Source organism: Eutrigla gurnardus (assembly GCF_963514095.1).
Source record: "Eutrigla gurnardus genome assembly, chromosome: 6".
In the NCBI taxonomy this organism is placed as follows: domain Eukaryota; kingdom Metazoa; phylum Chordata; class Actinopteri; order Perciformes; family Triglidae; genus Eutrigla; species Eutrigla gurnardus.
This window is the reverse complement of record NC_139920.1, coordinates 16,688,016-16,706,850: the sequence shown is the minus strand read 5'-3', so window position 1 is coordinate 16,706,850 and position 18,835 is coordinate 16,688,016. Positions and strand designations below refer to the sequence as shown.

Genomic DNA, 18,835 nt, shown 5'->3' with positions numbered 1-18,835 from the left:
AAAGCTGCAGTGTCGCAGTACGGCTTGTTTGCAGCAGGCTCCTCTGATGGCTCCTGCTATCGATTTTTATTATATTACGGTGCTCTGCACATAATGACATCAAACCCACCTGAATTATTATTGAATTTCATCCATCTATCTATCTATCTTGTCACATCATTTACCTTAAAGGCCTCCCTGCGCTGATAATCCAGTTTAGCCATCTCCTCTCGGACCCACGTAGGAATGTCAGGGATGGCCACGTGGATGACGTACTTCAGGAGGATGGCAAAGTGCTGCAGATGTACAGGCAGGTAGAAAGAGGAGGTTTGGGATGAAACAAAAAAATAATAATTCCCTGAAAGTACAACTCCAAATCAGATACGTGGTCCAATGCTTCAAATTCCTCTTTCAGGGCATGTTACTCGAACGAACTCTTGCACAGCATTTAGGCCGTGAAACCCTCCTGAGAGGCCCGACTTCTTTATCAGGCCAAGACAGAGCTGCAGGCTGTTTACCTTTTTTCCCAATATAGGCAGGAACAGAGTGTAGCGCTAACAGAAGCCGTGTCTAAATATGTTACAAGTGAGAGGAGAAACATGAAGAGAGATTCAACTCATCTGCTCTTGCTTTTCATAAAGATTCTCACGTTGGAAACTCATGTTGATGTTCTGTTAGTAAAGAAGCTACTCTCCTATTCTCCTCTAAACTCGTTTATTCATCTCCTGGGTCACTAGAGGATTTCAATGTGTTCTGTAAAAACATGTTTTTGTGTAAGTTAACATCTATGGTATGAAGTCAATTGGTTATATTCTGCCTTCAACGTCTCTGCAGGTAGAAAAACCTGCAGAGACAAAAACAGTTTACTTGCTTGCGGACTAAATACCTGGCACAGTTTATGATTACCATACATTTTGAGCTGGCTCACCAAATGCTGGCGCCCTGAGAAAAGTTTGAAAAAAAAAAGCCCAGCTCTAAGCGAGACAGGAAGCAGCTGTGGTACCTCGAGGATGACGATAGAGATGATGGCCATTTCGGGGCTGAGCCACGGGAAGAGACGCTGCAGCTGACCACACTGGCCAATCAGGTAACAATTCACTATGATGGCGATCAGGCCCATGGCTTCCATCGCAGTCTGTCAAGGTGAAAAAAAAACAACAAAACTTAACATTGCTGTTTCTTAACACAGACTTTGTGCTATACAGCGACATGATTGATAAATTCAATGTGATTGCTACAGAGCATTTACATGTTTTGGTCGTCCCCTTTCAAAAGAGTGAAAGTTAACTCACACAATGTACAGTGTTAACTTTCACAGAGTGTATTGCTGACCTGCCACTGTCCGATGCTCTCCACTCTGATTCCAAAGGGCCTCTGCAGACCGGTGCAGAGCTTAAAGGCATCGCTGCGGATCTCGATGATGTTGTTGATGAGAGCGCACATGGCAGCCAGAGGGAAGGCCGAGGAGAAGAGCACCACGTAGCCAAACTGGACGAACATCTCCTGGTAGTCCTGGAAGGTGTCCTGAGAGGGGGGGGGGCGGACTGTTAGACCACAGCTCTGCCGAGTAAGCACAGTCTGAAAGCCACTTGTGCATTCCTGTAAACTAGATGAATGAAGAAGGTACCAAATAGCAAAAAACATGTCCTTATCTTTGTTTCGCTGTCATAAAGAGATTTATGACCTTTTGCAACATAACCCAGTTATTCCCATCACACTCCGGGCGGTCATGTAACTGTAAAAGCTGAGGCACTCTGTCGTATTCATGTTGCTTGTTTGCAACATGTTTGACACCTGAGCCAAGTAGGAGGAGAATGACGTATGTGACCCAGCTTGCTTCATACATGGGCAGGTTGTTTACTTACTATTCTACAACATTTTACAGTCATTTTCTATCTATTCTTATTGAGACGTGACTGTGATTTATAACAGGTTATGGTATGAGGCCGATTCTATGGGGAAAATCTAAGTTTCTTAGTTTTGTGGAAAACCTTTGTTGTGCAGTTTTCTTAGCCTACACTGTAGTACTACTATTCATAATAAGATGTGTGGATTTGGGTGGAACTATCAACGTTTTTTGGTCATAATATGAAAATAATAACACCCAGAGTGACGAATTTGCCTTCAAAAAATGTAGAACGATGCAAATTGCCATCCTTTAAACCCATAAATTCAGTATAAAGTCCCTCTTACGGCATAAGTCTGCATGCAGCTCTCCATCTCAGCCTGAGTGAGCGTGGTGCTCTCTCTCTCTTCCGGGGGGTCAATCCACGATTCCCTTTTCGCCTTCGTCTGCTCAGGTCTCTCTATGCTCCTGCCTCTTCTTCTGTGCCGCAGTGACGTGCTACTCTCACACCCAGAAGGCAACGGGGCAGCGCTGGCGGCAGCAGCAGCAGCGGCGGCGGCATTGTTTCCCTCGGCCACACCTGTCACTCTTCCACCTGAGTCCTTCACGTCATGGATGCCGTTGTCTTCGTCGTCGTCGCACATCTCGAACACAGAGGCAGGGTCCATTCCCTTTTCCACCATGGTGGGGCTCCCCTCCTCCAGGAAGCTGGTGTCCATGGGGATCCCACTGCAGACCGGCCTTCTGTCCACCTTCACAACAACCACTCGGATTAGCAACAACTAACGGATAAAAACTGCTGTTGCTATATTTGCAATAAACGTATCTCATGCCTTCTCTATGAAGCTGACTTTCCTCAGCTTCAAACCGCAGTCGATCAGACTTTCCTCCTCCGTCTCCCCTTCGCTGAACCTCCCGCTGTCGGCCTCGTCCCTCTCGCCTCGCTCCTCCTCGTCAGGCACCCCACACCCCCCGTTCAGACACTTCTTCTCCCTGAGAGAAGTTGACGGGACGGACAGACATCAGACAAGTGTGTCAGACAGCTCGTAGCGGCGTCCGACTGGCATGAATCATAGCAGCATGCAGCGTGCAGACAATGTCAAGTGCAGTTAAAATGGCTTTTACATGAATCCAAGTGTGTGTGTGTGTGTGTAGTGTGTGTGTGTTGGTGTGAATGGCACCGTTCCCCACAGTGATCTGGTGAGAATGCGTCACCTTTTCTGCACACTTCCACACAAAACCTGCATGTGCATTTTACTGAAGTGTATGTTTGCTGCATTTATTGACTGAATGAGTTATAGATAAGGAGTTTGACCTTCTATCTGGCTGCCCCAACCCGGGCCGGATGCCCCTCAGTCCAGGTCCTGGCATGCCCTGGTTGTCGGGAGACGCCTGGGCTTTTCCCGCTGCCAGCCGGCCGTATTTCAGCAGCACTGAGAGCAGCAGGTCCCACACGGCTCGCAGTGACAGCTCGCCCAGCTTGTGGCGCTCATACAGGTAAGGCTGCAGCACCTCCTTTACATTTTGAAGGAACTGGCGTATGATGAGCAATGTGGCCAGCATCTGACGAGGACAGAGAGAGACATGAGCTGCCACGTAGAATGAACATACTGTGAATATGTTGTCTAAATAAAGTATTTGGAAGAAAAGCTTGGGATGCAAGGGGTCGGAAATGGGGTGGAGAAAAAGAGCACCAGCAGGACAGAAGAGAGGCCTGATAACAGGTTGAGGAAGCAGTAGTGAAGAACCTCACACGACCAATGCAACAAATCAATCCGAACACAGTTTACGTATGCAGACTTTATCCACAGACAAATCAAACGAAGCAGAACAGTGATGCTGGACGGAGAGCAGTGCAGCCACAGTTTTCAGGACAATGTGATTTACTGTGGAAGTGCCCTTTAAGACCACGGAAACAACGTACAAAAGAGAAGTAGACGGGAGAAGTAACAGGCCTTCATACAGGTTTCAAACAAAGCCTCAGGGTGACAGAACTTACTTTATCTGGGTGAAAGGCGTATTACGCAAACTATAATCCTAAATATATATATTATTTTTGACTGAAGGCTTTATTTCAAATTTACCTCCAAAGTTGGTTAAACTGTTGGATGTTTATAACCTGCGTAATTGTCTGACTGCTCATGTCTTTTATTGTAGTTATGTTGTTTAGTTTCCAGATCGCAGTAAGTAAAAACTGTCAAAACTAACAGAAATGTGCCAAAACTATGAAAATAGAACCCAACGTTGTAATAAACAAGAATAATCCTTTAGTACTTAAAACTGAGTCCATTTTCGGAAATATTATTATCCATTATTGGTTTTAAAATATTATATAAAAGCCATTGTTTCCAAGTTGTTGAAATTCTTTATGAGGAATAACCCCTTGACAGTGCCTTCTCATTTTCGAGGAGCACAGTACGAATACACGAAACCACACTGGCTTCCTGATGAGAATATGGAGAGAATGTTACTTTCAGTCAATGGTGGGAGACCTTGGAGGACAGGAGACACTTTTCACTCGCTGCTGCCTACGGCAACAGTCGGCACGGATACAGAGTCAGAGACTGGCACAACCAAGCCGACAAACAACAGATGGTTTCCATTTCAGACACTTAGAAGACTACTTGACGTTATTCCACTTTTGCGTTGCAATACCTTTGTGAAGTGGAATGATTGTTTAGCAGAAGGGTAAATACACTTTGACAATTATTTGCAGAAGCTGGGCTTTATCCCAGACATGGATGTCGGGTGATGTGAACAGAACATGACGAGCTCAATGAGGTGGCACTCCGGCTGAGAGTGTAACACAAACTGACAGACAGAGTGGGAATTGAGGCACGAGTGCTGAGAGTTGTATTGAAAAAACAATTCACACAAACTGCACGGAAGGAAACGGCCAATAAAAAAAGAAATCCACATCGACTCCACATCCCCATGTCAAAGGGAAACAACTGGCCAAACCATGCAACTGTTAAAAACACGAATTATACTCATATATGCAAGACAGGAGGCATAAAAATCATCATTTAAACAACAACATTTTAACTTCTCTACAGTCGTAAACCCCTCATCTATCGTTTCTGTCTGGTGAAAGACACATAAGGAGTTTTAAAAAAGGGACAGTTCAACCCAAAATCAAAAAATCTAAATTTTCCCTCCTACCTGTAGTGCTTTTTATCAATCTGGACGATCGTCTATAGAAACGGCTGCCTTCTCTCTTTTGGTTCCTATCACATTATATTCTAGAGAAGGGCCACATCTCTACAGTCGATATCTGGACAGTCTAGATTGATAAACTACAGGTGAGAGGCAAAATATTTATTTTTGATTTGGGGGCGAAGCAAGAACAATTATATTAGACCTTTAAAATAATATGAATTGGGACTAAATGTTCCTGAAGTTACATGGTTTCACCAGACGAATACAATAAAAACACTATATAACGTCTCAAGTTCATGTCATGATCAGCGCGGAGCATGCAAGGTTAAGACCAGAGAGCGCTCCTCCAAGACAGTGGACGTACAGGGAACATACTTTGGACCTGAGCAAAGCCCTGAAGCACCAGGGAACAGACACCACAAGCATCTGGATCTTGAGGTAGAGGGAAGGCAGCACATTAACCCGGACCTGCCGCTGCAGACTCCGTAACAGAGACAACACCAGCAGCATCTTCCACAGTGGGACAAATGGATGATGGTGTGCGGATGGACGGTTATGGGAATCAATGCATGTAAGCAGAGAGAGCAAAGCATTTAAGGATGGGAGAACGACAGGTGAATTACTGGAGCTTAAAGAGTGACAGAGGAACATGAGAGGCGGCATCTTTCTCACCTCTTTCAGGCGCTCCATGTCTTTGAGGTAGAATCCAATGTAAAAAAGGCTGAGATAAGAATTTACAAACTGAAACTGTAAGAGAAGGAAATGCAAGAAGAGAAGGGAGAGTTGTGAGAAAGGGAGTGTTTTAAAAACAACGCGTTTCTAAATCTTGGTTCGTTTGTATGTAATGTAATGAAATCCCACTCACAAGAACCATTTTGATAATGAGATTTTTCTCATAGGCACTCTGGAGTCTATAGTTTTCTGTGGAGAAACAACATAAATCATCCCTTACCACATTATTATTATTATTATTATGATGTAGTTCTGGATAATTCTAGACGTTTGACTCTCACCCATGTCATTGAGCCAGCAGGCGATTTTCCTGTACACCTCGTCACATGCAGTCACAGTGATAGCGAGCATGATTTTGGGGATGAAGCGAGCTAGCCGAGGCATTTCCTTGATCCCCATCACAAACTCCTGCAGGGACAAAAAAAATAAACATCAAGGGGCATTTAAAACACTCTTTCTTGAGCACTCAATATGTGATGCTGCTGCTTTTTTGTATCAAGTTCTGCCTTTAACCTCGAAAACCTCAGGCTCACACCATCATTACATCACGACATAAAAGAAATCTGTTGAAACTAAACAATGGCAGATGCAGGAGGGGATTTGTTTTTACTAATACAACACGTTGAAAACACATGACTGACCTGCAGCTCAAAGCAGATGAGCATGACCAGGAAGACAAAGCAGAGACAGAGGATACAGATAGGCAGGCTGACCAGCCACCTGAAAACACGCCTCCGCCACGGAGGATAGTAGAACTCCTCACATCCGGTTATGGGGCTGCAGCGCTTGACTCCCTGCCGAGAGAGAGAGAGAGGGAGAGAGAGTATGAAAGGGCCTGGAAGAGTAGAAGACATGTAGATGGAAGGCGTCAGAGTTTTTAGTTTCTCTCACCCGGAACTGAGGGCGCGTTTCCTCCAGGGATTCGGTCGGCGTATCCAGTGTTCCCCACTTGAAGGCCAGCTCGGCCCCCCTCCTCTTCCACCGCTCCAGGAACAGAGTGGCCCACACCACGTTGAACAGTGCAAACACCACGCAGCAGATGTCACGGCTCGTCTGAAACAACGCAAACACGCCGGCTTAGACGCCGCTGACGACGACGGTCATTTTTCGGTCGTTGATATAAGTCGCTTTAGGCTGCGATGGCTTCTCCTCCTCACCTGATCAGATTCGGTGAGCATCCACAGCACGAAGCCGATCACGGCGGGGTACAACATAGAAGTGGTGTAAAATCCCAGCCAGGCGAAATACATGGCAATCTTCACCCCGAAGTAGTCACAGATATCATCTGTAAACAGTGGGAATGACAAATCAGGAGGATAACACGACACAGTCATTAAAGGAGAGAACGAGGGATACGTGTATGTTAGCGTCTAAGCATCCTGTTCTACTGACCTAAAGGTTGTTTCTCACAGACAGCCTGGACCCAGGACTTCATCAGCTGACTGAGGATCCTCTGCTCATGGAGAGGAAACACCTGCTGGATCACACCTCGTGCACTCAGCTCCGGGACTGCAGAGGACAATAAAGTAAGTTAAAATGACATTTATTTGAATATATATATATACATATTGGCCATGTGTCTGCTCCCAGTGTGTGTGTGTGTGTGCTGACTCGTGCTGCTTTAAGTGGTTGCTAAGATGAGAAAAGTGCTATATTTATGCAGTCCAAACCAATTGAGGGATTATTCCCGAAGTCTGCCACCCGTTTAAAAAAAAAGAAAATAGCGCACATTTGATAAAGCATGCGACTCACTAATCGGCTGGCCCTCCAGGAAGTTGATATTATGAAGCACCTCCCCGTGTTTGGCACGTAGATTGTCCAGCCAGTATTTGATGATGCTTTGCCTCTCCTGCAGCGGGCGAGAGGAGGGGAGTAAAGTCAGGTGATGCCATCACAGCAGATTTACATGCACATGGTGTGTGTGTGTGTGTGTGTGTGTGTGTGTGTGTGTGTGTGTGTGTGTGTGTGTGTGTGTGTGTGTGTGTGTGTGTGCATAACAACACCGACCTGTGAAGTAAAGAAACACAGCTCGCTCTCGATGTTCTCGTAGATGTAGTCCTCCTCACAGGAGAAGTTTCGCGTTCCTGCTCCAAACTCCAGCTTCACCGCTTTCCTCAGTCCCATCTCCTCAGCACCTCGCAGCAAACTGCAGCACAACAGAGAGACTGATGGTGTTACGGTCATCATGTCTTCTCCTTCTCTTTGATGGACTTGTTTCTAGTTATATATATTATAGTTATATTATTAAGCAAAAATATCAAACACTTTCTAGTTCCAACTCCTCAAATGTGAGGATCTGCTTTTCTCTGTTTTTTTCTCTGTACATTTGATCTGTTTTGGCCTTTGGACTGTTGGTTAGACAATACGAGCAATTATAAGATTTCACTTTGAGCTCTGGGAAATAGTAACGGGCATTTTTCCACATGAACTATTTGTCAAATTATTAGAATTTCTAAAAACAAACAGTTGCCGTCCCTGTTGAGGACAGCTGTTTCTGCTGTTTCTATGAAAATGTACTGTAATGGCCACAGTGTGTTTGGCAATCTTTTTAATGGGATTACAAAAACCAACAGCAAACAATAACATTAGCAGAGGTGGATCGTCCTTCATGGTCATAGTCATCTGATCTCTCCTCTAATTTAACCTCATCCGTCTCTCTCATCATCTCATTTCAGCCCTTCCTGCATGTCTCACCCTCCCTCCTCCTTTCTCCAGCACATCTGTCTCCTCGCCCCCTCCTCTCTTCATCCACCTGTCTCACTTCATCCTTTTATCTCCCAGGGTCCTCTCCTCTGTCCTCCTTCATCCCATCCCCCTCCTCCCCGTTTGCCCTTCCCGGTGGCTTTGTGCTGAAATCGCAGTAATAATGCAACGCCACGCCCTCTGTTCCCTCCAGGCAGGCAGCTCACCTCTCTCTGTCACATGTACATGTATATATATATATATAGTACTCAACATGCTGGAGCACACAGCCGAGGTGGGCCGGTATCATCGCTCCATCATGCAGCGCGGCCGAGTGCGATCAGCGCCATGATGGATTACAGCAGAAATGTGATGTGTAAGCTTCTGTATCACCACTGAATACTGCTTAGTGTGCAGCACCGTCACAATAAAGGAACTTTAAACGTCTATTTAAAACCACTGTTTAGTAATCTAAGCCACTAACTGCAAGGCCTCTCAGAGGTGCACGGCCCCCGCTGCTGCTGCCTCTTTCTTATTTAATCAAAAACTCTGTCGCCTTTTACACTCTCTCTGCCCAAATCTATGGGCTCTTGATTTGTAGGTAGAGTCGGAGGGAACGTGTGGACGAAGCTAACCTCGTAAAAGAGCAGAATGCATGCTGGGGGAGAGCACCGCACGTAAGCTTTATGCTAATTTAGCAAATATCTAATCGACGTAATGTGGAAACTCAGCAGAACGGGACGGCAGGCTGTAAATTGTCCAGGCAGAGCTGAGAAATGAGTGATGGATGGTACGTCAGCCATGAAAAGACATTTACTGTATGCCTCATGCCAATAGCTGTATTCAAAGCAACACATGGAGACTAACACATAACAGCACTGAATCTGTGACCCCAGCTGTTTTTATCTCACGCCCAGATCCCCACTGGTCTCTCTTTCAACTTAACAGAAAGAGTGATTTGATCGGCTCTTACAAAACACACAGAAGGGACTCTCACCACTTTAATATGCAAAGGAAATGACTATTCAAGGTGAGTTTGAGAGGTTGCAATGCTTTCTGGGTTATCTCTTCTATCGCATGAAATGTAGGTCAAACTATCCCGCAGCAGGTGTGTGTGAGTGTGAGTGTGTGTGTGTGTAGAGAGAGAGGGGAGAGTGCACTTCTTGTCACAAGGCCATCATTTTACTTGAGCATTTCATCTGAACCCCACTGGCCCACTCTCAGAAAGCGCTCTCTCCATCCTCCTCCCACATTAGCCTCCTCATTGCCTTATCTTTCGTCTTCACTCCTTCTCTCTGCATCTGTCTCTCTTCCTTTGTTCCTCCCAGCCATCTGTCTATTCCTATTCCATTCACTGGTAAAAAGGTTTGGTTGAGACTCTCAGGGTTTTTTTGTTTGTTTTTGAGGGGCCCGATGTTAAATGCCCAGTCAGCAGAGACGACTCTCCGTTTGTCGAGAAGTGAAATGGAGTACGGAACAGCGAGTGCCACCCTGATCCCCTGGATTGTATTTCTCAGTATTTATACACCAAAGTCAACAGTGAGATTAAAATGACCCTGGGCTCCCACCCAATTCCTCTGGGGATATTTTCAAAACGAGATGTCTGGCGGGTGTCATCAGAGCAAATGCAATCCATACTGTTTAGCCCGGCTCTAACCTTCTGCAGAACTTTAAATAACCTGCAGCCAGAGGCAGAGCAGTGATGCCGATACAGTAAACCAGGGCCAGCATACTATAGCTGTAGCTAAATATAATACCATAACAAATGAAGGTACAATTTTACACCAGCAGAGAACAGCCCTAACTTCAGCAACAGCATTTAAAATGAACTAAACCTTGAACTACTAGCAGAAGCAGCGATGTATTCTGTATTAGTCATTTGGCATTTTTTTGTCTCTGTTGAGAAAAGTTGCTGTAGCGTCTTCAATGTATTCTGTCTGGGGCGAGGGGGTGATTAATCCTTTCTTCAGTAGTTAGAGGAGAGGATTGTTGTACCGCTCTAACATCTTTACTCTAAATATGAAGGTAGAGCTGGTGTCAGCATAGTTCAGCATAAAGCATAGCTGACATGGCAAACTAAACAGAAACTAGAGTTTGTTACCTGAAGAAAGAGTCATGCTAGCTGTATCCCTCCGTTTCCAGTCTTTACGCTAAGCTAAGCTAACTGTCTACTCACTGAATCTTCAGATTACAGACATGAGTGGTATTGATTTTCTCATCTAACTCTCTGCGAGAAAGACATTAAGCTCTTTTCCAAACATGTCAAACTGTTTCTTTAAGGATCTAAGATCAATGAGATAACTGCTATCTGATAAATATGCATCACCACGTCCTCAGGAAACTAAATGATAGTCCTACATAACTGATATCAGATACTGTACCTCATTTATTCCTTCTTCTTTCCTTTTCCTACGCTAACATTTTACTGTGGTATAGCACATAGTTATTCTCATTTAAATCCAATAAAGACAGTAATGTCTACGTCACTTGGTAGTCAAATAGAAGTCAAATCATTTATCAAATAATCAATTGACAGAAAATTAACGATTTTTTAGTCATTGATCATTGTTTTCAGTAATTTATCAAGTCAAAGTTCCTAGGATTTACTTGTGATAACTTCCCAAATGTGAAGATTTGCTGCTATTGTGTGTTTTATATCATTGCCAATTAAATATCGTTGGGTTTTGGACTGATGATCAGGCAAAGCAAGAGATCCGGAGATCATTGTGAAGAACATTTGCATTACACATTTAATTGACAAAAACAAACAGATGAAATCAATAATGAAAAATAAGGATCAGTTAAACGTCCTGTAGTTTATACTTTCAATTAGCGCATAAGAAAATCAATGACTAATTACACTGTTGCAACCTTTGGAGAGAGGCCTTACTTCTCATATGTAGCAGTGACGAAGAATGCGTAGACCCGCGTGTGCTTGTGATGTCGTATTTGGATTATGAGCTCTGGGATTCCCAGCCGGATGTGGTTCAGTAGCCATAGCAACGTGTGGTCATCTGTAGTGTCTGTAGCAGGAAATAAAATACAGAAATACATTTTTCAACAAGCACACGGGAGTACTCCCACAGTCTTGTACTATTTATTCCTGAGCAGCAGCTGAATGTCGAGTCGTTCTAAGTCGTTCTTCTATCTCGCAGCTTACAAAGTTAAGTGATCAATGTAATAGTAATGGTGGGCTTTATCTTCATCATCAACAGCATGTAACTGTATTGATCCTTACTGTTACAGGTAATAGTTCTCTGCTGTCCAGCGGTGGGTTGGGATCTCTCTTAAAGATACATAATAAACTCTTTACACGGGGAAATACAATTAGATAAAACAGTATTGCTTTCAGCTTTATGTTTATTTTTGGAGCTTCAGCGAACGTATTAGAATAAAAAAGGCTAAAAAAAAAAGGTGTGTGCTCTTGTTTTTCTGTAATCTTTAAATCTAAAGAACAAAGACACTGGACAGTTAGGATGTTATGATTAGCATTCACTTTTTCAAAGGGCTTTTGAGGGTTAAGACATGGTCTTATGGTTTAGTGGAGCTGATTTCTTTTCTAGTTCCAGCTTCTCAAATGGGTGGATTTGCTGCTCGTCTTTGTCCCATATGATAGCACGGAAGGACTACGTTGTTGTGATGGTTAAGATTAGGGTTGCATTATGTCACCGAGGGTCCTCACAAGTAGAGAAAGAACAACATGTGAGTGTGTGAGCGTGTGTGAAGTGATTGACCTGCAAATGTCATGAGGACATCACAGTTCTCCGTGGGGACCGTTTTCATCCAAGACTTATGAGACATGATGTGTCTCCCTGCCTGCAGCAGCCGCTTTCCAAACAACTTATCTGAGGGATAAAGACAGAGCGACAGACAGGCAGACAGACAGACAGGCAGACAGACAGAGGGGGAGGAGAGAGAGAGAGAGAGAGTCACCTTTTCAAAGTGAAACAGTGTAAGGAGCAATGACATTTCTAACATTTCTGCAAATCGCCCTCCAAAACTGTGACCCCTTCTGCCCCGACACACACACACACACACACACACACACACACACACACACACGCACACACACACACACACACACACACACACACACACACACACACACTCACACACACACACACACACGCAGAAAGAAAAACACAGATGCACACAAAATCATCCTTCTCAACAGGACAGATTTAAATGTCACGCCCCTACGCATCCCAACATGAGACGAGCAGAGATAATCCTGCCCCGCCAAGACCAGAGGCCACACATTGTCCACACTCTCCAGATTCACTCAGCTCAATCAACTCAACACATGTAAGTGCAGCTATATCTCAGTGTTGTCATGTCCTGAGTCTCAAGGACGGCCGGGTAGAAGCCCTGAATAATAAACTAACACAATACATGGACAGTTTGACTACGTCTAGAATGACCATGTCTCTAATGAAGTCAAGCACCAAACACCAAAAATAGCAGGTGCTCTTAATACAGCATGACTGTTTGGAAAATAATGCACAATGTATGCATTTCTTTGAGGGTGGATACAGTTACGTTATGGTAGCATTTTCAAAACCAGCCTCAAATGAACTTTATCTTTGACACCTCATTAATCTGTGCAGCTAGACTCTCATGTTCCCACTGATATGTTCTGCAGAAGGGCAGCGGTGCCGTGTGATTCTGTCACCAGTTTAACCCAAGACCCCACTCGGCTATCAGAGGACAGTTTGTGAAAACCATTTCCTGGGTCCTGAATCATAATGACAGCAGCCTGGAGAGAATACTTATACAGCCCTGGGATCACTGAGGCAGAAAGTGGGCCACTTTTCCAGAGAACACATTTAGTATCATAGAATCCATCCAAGAATATACTATTTGTTTATTCTTTTGAAAAAAGTAAAAAAAAAGCAAAAGAGACCAAAATAGAAAAACTACATATCATCTTACAAATGAAGTTAATGTGCATCCATCTAATTATCCTTGAACTTGTGTTGCTTACATGGTAACTAAAGTGAATGCACACACACACACACTTACAAAGGTCAAGGTCATGGCAGGCTGTAAATTTAACCGTGATGTCACCACTAGTAGCGTGATGCTGTAAGTCACTATGTCGGCACGTTGTGTGGATCCAATAAACTCCTGTCACATAAAAACAGTATTGTGACGCTGCTCTGCTTCCTGGAACACAGTGGAGGCGGGTGGGACACATAGCGGGGTCTTCCCACAAACTAGCCTAATCCTGGGAATACACTTGATTTCTATGTTTACAGTACCGGATGTTTGCACACTAGCAACGCACCAACATGCAGTTGCCATGGTCTGCTGCCTGCATTAATCAGTATTTTCTTTTTATATCGGCTGGTGAACAAAGTGGAGCCAGATATTTATACATAAAGTATATGAATATCCAGCAGACACACAGCATGTGTGATAATACCCCGATATTGTGTTGCAGCTTTAAATCTTGCCCCAAAGTGAATGTCATAGTTGTTTGTTTGCTCAGATGTTGCGTTCCTCCAGACTTAAAGATGAGTAATTATTGAATAGCTTTTATTTTTGCACTTCTTAACTCTTTTTGAAGTTTTTATGTACAACATTATGGTTGAGATATAACACTGCTGTTTTATTACAATCATTTACAATCGTATCCCTCTAATATGTCATTAAATATTCTCCTTTATAATCATATTTTAACAGTTGTATCTCCACATCTTGTTGCTTTTTTTGTTCCCCCATGTCTTCACTTAAAGCACTTAAAGATTCTCACCTAAAAGGTTTCATGAAGATAGAAGTAAAAAAATAAATGAAATCCATTACAGAAATAACAACATATTTAGCCAGTGAATCTAAGATCTCCACCTTTTCCTTAAAACTCAAATTTGCAGAAGATGATATTTCCTGTCAAGTTAAATCAAAACATGTTGGAGTTACAAATACCTGCAAATAGACTAAGAGGTAGAATTAGTATTTAAAGGATGCCTCTTTAGTACTTACAAAGAGGTTGTGACAACTTAATCTGGTTCCACAACGCATTTCCCCTCTGAAGAACATTTTCAAACATCGCAGTGGGTCGAACAGGAAAGTATTTCTGACTTTTTCATCTCGAGTGGTGCTCCTAGATACGGAAATCTGACTGGCCGCTCCGCTGCGCTGTAGATAAAACGCTGCAGGCAGCGCTGCGACATGACAGCAATTCTAATCGAGTCCTGTATTCATCGCTGAGGGCAACACACACACACACACACACACACACACACACACACACACACACACACTCAGCCAGCAGATTGGTTTCACCGCATCAACAATGCTTCAATTCATATCCCCGGTACTAAGCATGTGTTCAGACGGTTTGCATGCATTGTGTTTGTCACTTGGTTGAACATGGACAGTGATTCATTCAACCGTCGAGGCTTCACTGCATGAGCCGGGCTTGTCTGACAGGTTTGTGTCTGCACGTATAAAAAGTGTGTTTTTGTACTTTACAAACAAACCACCTCTTAGCTTTTATGGAAAAGGTTGTTGTACTTTGTCTTCTGCAGTTGTTGTTTCTCTTGCAGACGGACAAAAGACAGTCAGGTCATCATTTGTAGTTTTTTACCATACATTGTCATTATAAAAAAATATCTGGGAACCTCACAGTCCATTATTTACACAAATACTTTTTAAAAATCCATTTGCTTCTCTTTCTCTCCACCTCCATTTAAAAGATAGCTTATTTTAATCTGCTATTTTTCATCTTCTTGTTTAATTGTTTTAAAATTGCAATATTACTGTTACATTTTAATGCCTTGCCTTGAAGATTTCTTTCCACTGTATTTTTTTTATTACACCTTGTCATGGTAGACTGTAAATAATATACTATATAACGGTTACATAAGAAAGTGTTCCCGAAGTGTTTATGTTGGCAAAAAAAAAAAAAAAAACATTTTTTCTTAGTTTGAAAGCCCGTTTTGTCCCTGTAACAGAAACCAGGACACTGTTGAGCAGGTTGGCCCACGACTAGCAGTGGTAGATAAAGCTATTACTCACGGGCTTCACAGTGAGACGATGCTAATGCTTATCAGAGAGCAGCCAGGCAGGCGTAACAACCAGGGGGTCTCTGTGATCCCAGTTACTCTCTGAAGCATTTCTTTAGGGTCTTTAATTGTGTCTCTCTCTCTGTAGGTGTGTGTGTGTGTGTGTGTGTACATGCATGCAGGTTTTTGTCTGTGTGCATGCATGTGAGCCTGAGATATAAAGTGCCGGATCAATAGGGTGTAAGTGAGTTATGAAACTCAGGCGAAGCACTGAGAAGTGAAGGTCAAAGGAAGGACTTCATGATGTGTTCACCGTCTTCGCTGCCTGTGTGAGATTGCTGATAACTATTGGAACGGTTGCATAATAGAGCTGAAGTTTTCTCCCCAAGTATGACACTTAAGGCTGAATTTCTCCTTAGCTGAGGGACTTACATAGGGGTGTCGCAAACCCTTAAAATGTTTCCTTAGTCAAGAAAGATCTTAAGGCATTTACCACATTGAAAGAGACTTTACAGCGGTACAATTCTACAGTTCCCATGGAGACCATTTGCCTATTGAGCATGTAAAACATGGCAGAAGAAAATAAAATAAGAAAGGATTATACTTCTGGAGGAATACAATAAAAGAAAGCACATACTAAAATTCTGGCTTGATTTGCAAATAGACAGAAAACAATGAATGTGGGAGGAAATTGCAACATTAAAGAAAGGCGCTCCCATCTCTTATCTTCCTCTTTCTTTGACAGGGACTTTACCACAGCGTTCACAGACGGTAAGGCCATTTGAAACTCAGTGAGTGATGCATACCTCACCTAACACTGACTTGAAAGATCCCTCAGCATAAAACTGTAGAGCCACGGGGCTGGAAGAGCATAGCTGCAAGAAGCCAACGTGATCCAAGACGGTCGGACAAATCCCGAATTGGATGCTGGTCAAATCTACGGTGCAAAATCAATGCTCATTGTTAAGCATATCCATTGAGTTCTCCCCATTGGAATGCATTCATTTTCTTCATTTATTGGCATTAACTCTGCAATGTTGCAGATAGGATAGAGTCAGAGGGATCGTTCTTTTGTGTAACTTTAATGGGTTCCTTAGTAAGGACACATCTTAAATAGGTGATCAGTGAGGCTGTTTTGTGTAACAAATTCTAAGGGAACCTTAACATGAACTTTAAAGAAAATCTTAACTCACAATATAATATGCCACAATTTCCGAATTAAATGCCCACTATGGCAGTGTCTGTATCTGCAGAGAACCTTCCCTCTCTCTGTATTCTCTTTTTTTTTCTTTTTTTTTTTCTTCATCAAATCATATCAATACTACATAAAAATGAACCACGTGATATTGATTAAGCAGTGATGCTTTGGAAAGAGGCAGCAGAAATATAAAAGACCTTAATGAGCATTCTCAGCAGCTTTATGAAAACTGAAAACAGCACTATGTACTACAAACTTAGAGCCCTGCAAAGACGATGCAGGATATTTGCAGACAACCATCTATTGTATAACAGTATAAATAGACTATTATCTAATCCAACAGTAAGATATGAGAATGTATATTGATCTAGCCTAGTTCTTTATTAAATATTACACATGGGAGAAACCCGTTTATGGATTTAGACTTGTTTGTTTAACCGCGTATGCAAAAATGAGACAGCAGCATGTTTGCTGAGTCACCACCCATGGTCTATAACTACATGTGTAATCAGGTGTTCACTTTACCTGATGAAAGCCTTTTTCTTTGTCGGAAACACAGACGGAGAACACAAAAGCAGTATGTGGGTAGAATAGTAAAGTGTGGAATGGATTGTTTTCATTCAGCGTGGGTTCACATCACATCAAATTTAACAAAATACTTTTCCTTTTGCTGCCGGTTGTGGATCTGCTGTTAACAGCGGCACCTCAATGTCTACATGCAGCTGGCATCATTTAGGAGACACAATGTTCCCCCTGTCTCACTTTCTAAAGCCAGCAGGGCACATTTTCCGCACTGATGCTAAAGATTTCTACTTTGGAATGGAAAAATATGCTTGTGTGTATTTCCTGGGAGATCGGAGACCAGAGCAGATTTATACCCACTCAGCAGCGAGTCATTTCAACTCTTATTCAGCCAGTCTAAACGAGAGGCGGATAGACAGAAGCAAACATGCAGTCATCATAATGTAATAAAAAGGCATACTGACAGAACTCAGCCGAGACAAGGAGGGAAAGTAGCAAATAAAATAAGACAGGAAGAAAATATTTCCTTTCTCACATCGACTGAGTGTGTGTGAACCCCATTAGAACGATTACATCAGTAAGTGGGACGAAGAACCTAATCAGGTTCAAACAACCGACAATTTCCTTCATTAGAACCATTTCCAGTCCGACTCTGCCCATCATCATCCTGTGCAAAGTCCACTCTCGGTCACGCTGTGATAATAAGGCAACACAGTTGACAGACGGCGCCCTTTCAAACCTGTTCCCAAATACACACAGACAGACGCAAATACGGTAAAACACACAGACTGAAACAAAATACACCACATCTCACTGCATAATGTACTCTGCATATGGGAGGTGAAACACCTCGTCATCAAATCATGCAGCTCAAATAAATAAAATATCAAATCAGAGGAGATGTGTATCGAGCTGTGGATTATTTTTCCCCCTGCATGTCTTGAGGGGGAAAACAAAGCAAACAATAAGCGACCTCTCCTCTTATCTGTCCCTCTCTCCTGCTCCCACTTCTCCATCCCTTCCTGCTCCCACCGACTTCCAAACACTGTCTCGCTCTATTGCTTGTCGCAACGGCCACGTCACTGCACCTTCCCAATACAAGGTACACAGTCTGCATATATATTCTGGCCCCGGATCAACAAACACTCCCAGTTGCACATTGCATCTCTCCTTTTCCACTGGCAGCAGCTGCACACACAGATGTGTTTTGGATTTTATGAAAAATGTCCTCCCGTTGCAGCAGAGCACTCTACTCTCGCCTATATCTTTATGTCTTTCATCCAAATCCTCACTCTTAGCTCTGAATCTCTCAGTCCATCCCTCTATCCATGCTTTGTTTTTGTCTCGCTCTCAGCTCTCCTGCCTCTCCTGCCTCTCCTCTAACGCAGGCTGTCTCAAGAGGTATTCGGCATCATCGTGTACATGGAGCTCCTATGGATGATTCCTTCAAACGGGGCAAAGTTAAAGAAGAGGGCGATGCTTGACAGTGATGCGAATAAACCTGAGTAAACAAAGCGCAGATGCCTCAGTGGTCAAGTAGTAACACATTTATTTTTGCAATTGCTCCATTTCTGGCATTAGCAGTAGCATTACAAAAAGGCTCAATATCAGTGTTACTTGAACTTAATTAAACCTTTTTTCTCTGGTTATACAGCTGACATATAATTGGCATCACATTCATGCCAATTGAACGGACACAGCTGCGTTGTA

General features: G+C 43.1%; 2 protein-coding genes across 4 annotated transcripts in view; one reads left to right on the top strand and one right to left on the bottom strand.

The window, feature by feature from the left end:
* ano8b (anoctamin 8b) overlaps positions 1-18,835 on the bottom strand; it is a 34,038-nt gene that overhangs the window by 3,661 nt on the left and 11,542 nt on the right. The window contains exons 1-19 of one of the 3 annotated variants that reach the window (XM_084012104.1): positions 14,381-14,462; positions 12,133-12,243; positions 11,289-11,421; positions 7,724-7,862; positions 7,469-7,565; positions 7,109-7,225; positions 6,874-7,001; positions 6,608-6,769; positions 6,358-6,510; positions 5,998-6,124; positions 5,850-5,905; positions 5,657-5,731; positions 5,360-5,494; positions 3,141-3,388; positions 2,659-2,818; positions 2,173-2,577; positions 1,312-1,503; positions 983-1,114; positions 165-275 (exon numbers count right to left, since the gene is read on the bottom strand). In XM_084012104.1, coding sequence (XP_083868230.1) covers positions 165-275; positions 983-1,114; positions 1,312-1,503; positions 2,173-2,577; positions 2,659-2,818; positions 3,141-3,388; positions 5,360-5,494; positions 5,657-5,731; positions 5,850-5,905; positions 5,998-6,124; positions 6,358-6,510; positions 6,608-6,769; positions 6,874-7,001; positions 7,109-7,225; positions 7,469-7,565; positions 7,724-7,862; positions 11,289-11,421; positions 12,133-12,243; positions 14,381-14,447 — 2,748 coding nt within the window. In that variant the 5' untranslated portion in view covers positions 14,448-14,462. Of the gene's footprint in view, positions 1-164; positions 276-982; positions 1,115-1,311; positions 1,504-2,172; positions 2,578-2,658; positions 2,819-3,140; positions 3,389-5,359; positions 5,495-5,656; positions 5,732-5,849; positions 5,906-5,997; positions 6,125-6,357; positions 6,511-6,607; positions 6,770-6,873; positions 7,002-7,108; positions 7,226-7,468; positions 7,566-7,723; positions 7,863-11,288; positions 11,422-12,132; positions 12,244-14,380; positions 14,463-18,835 lie in introns of those variants that run through there. The other 2 variants (XM_084012102.1, XM_084012103.1) reach the window with 2 other exon arrangements.
* Positions 7,190-18,835, top strand: part of gtpbp3 (GTP binding protein 3, mitochondrial) — a 39,948-nt gene continuing 28,302 nt past the window's right edge. The window contains exon 1 of the mRNA XM_084012112.1: positions 7,190-7,242. The gene's annotated coding sequence lies outside the window, so the exon portion shown is untranslated. The remainder of the gene's footprint in view (positions 7,243-18,835) is intronic.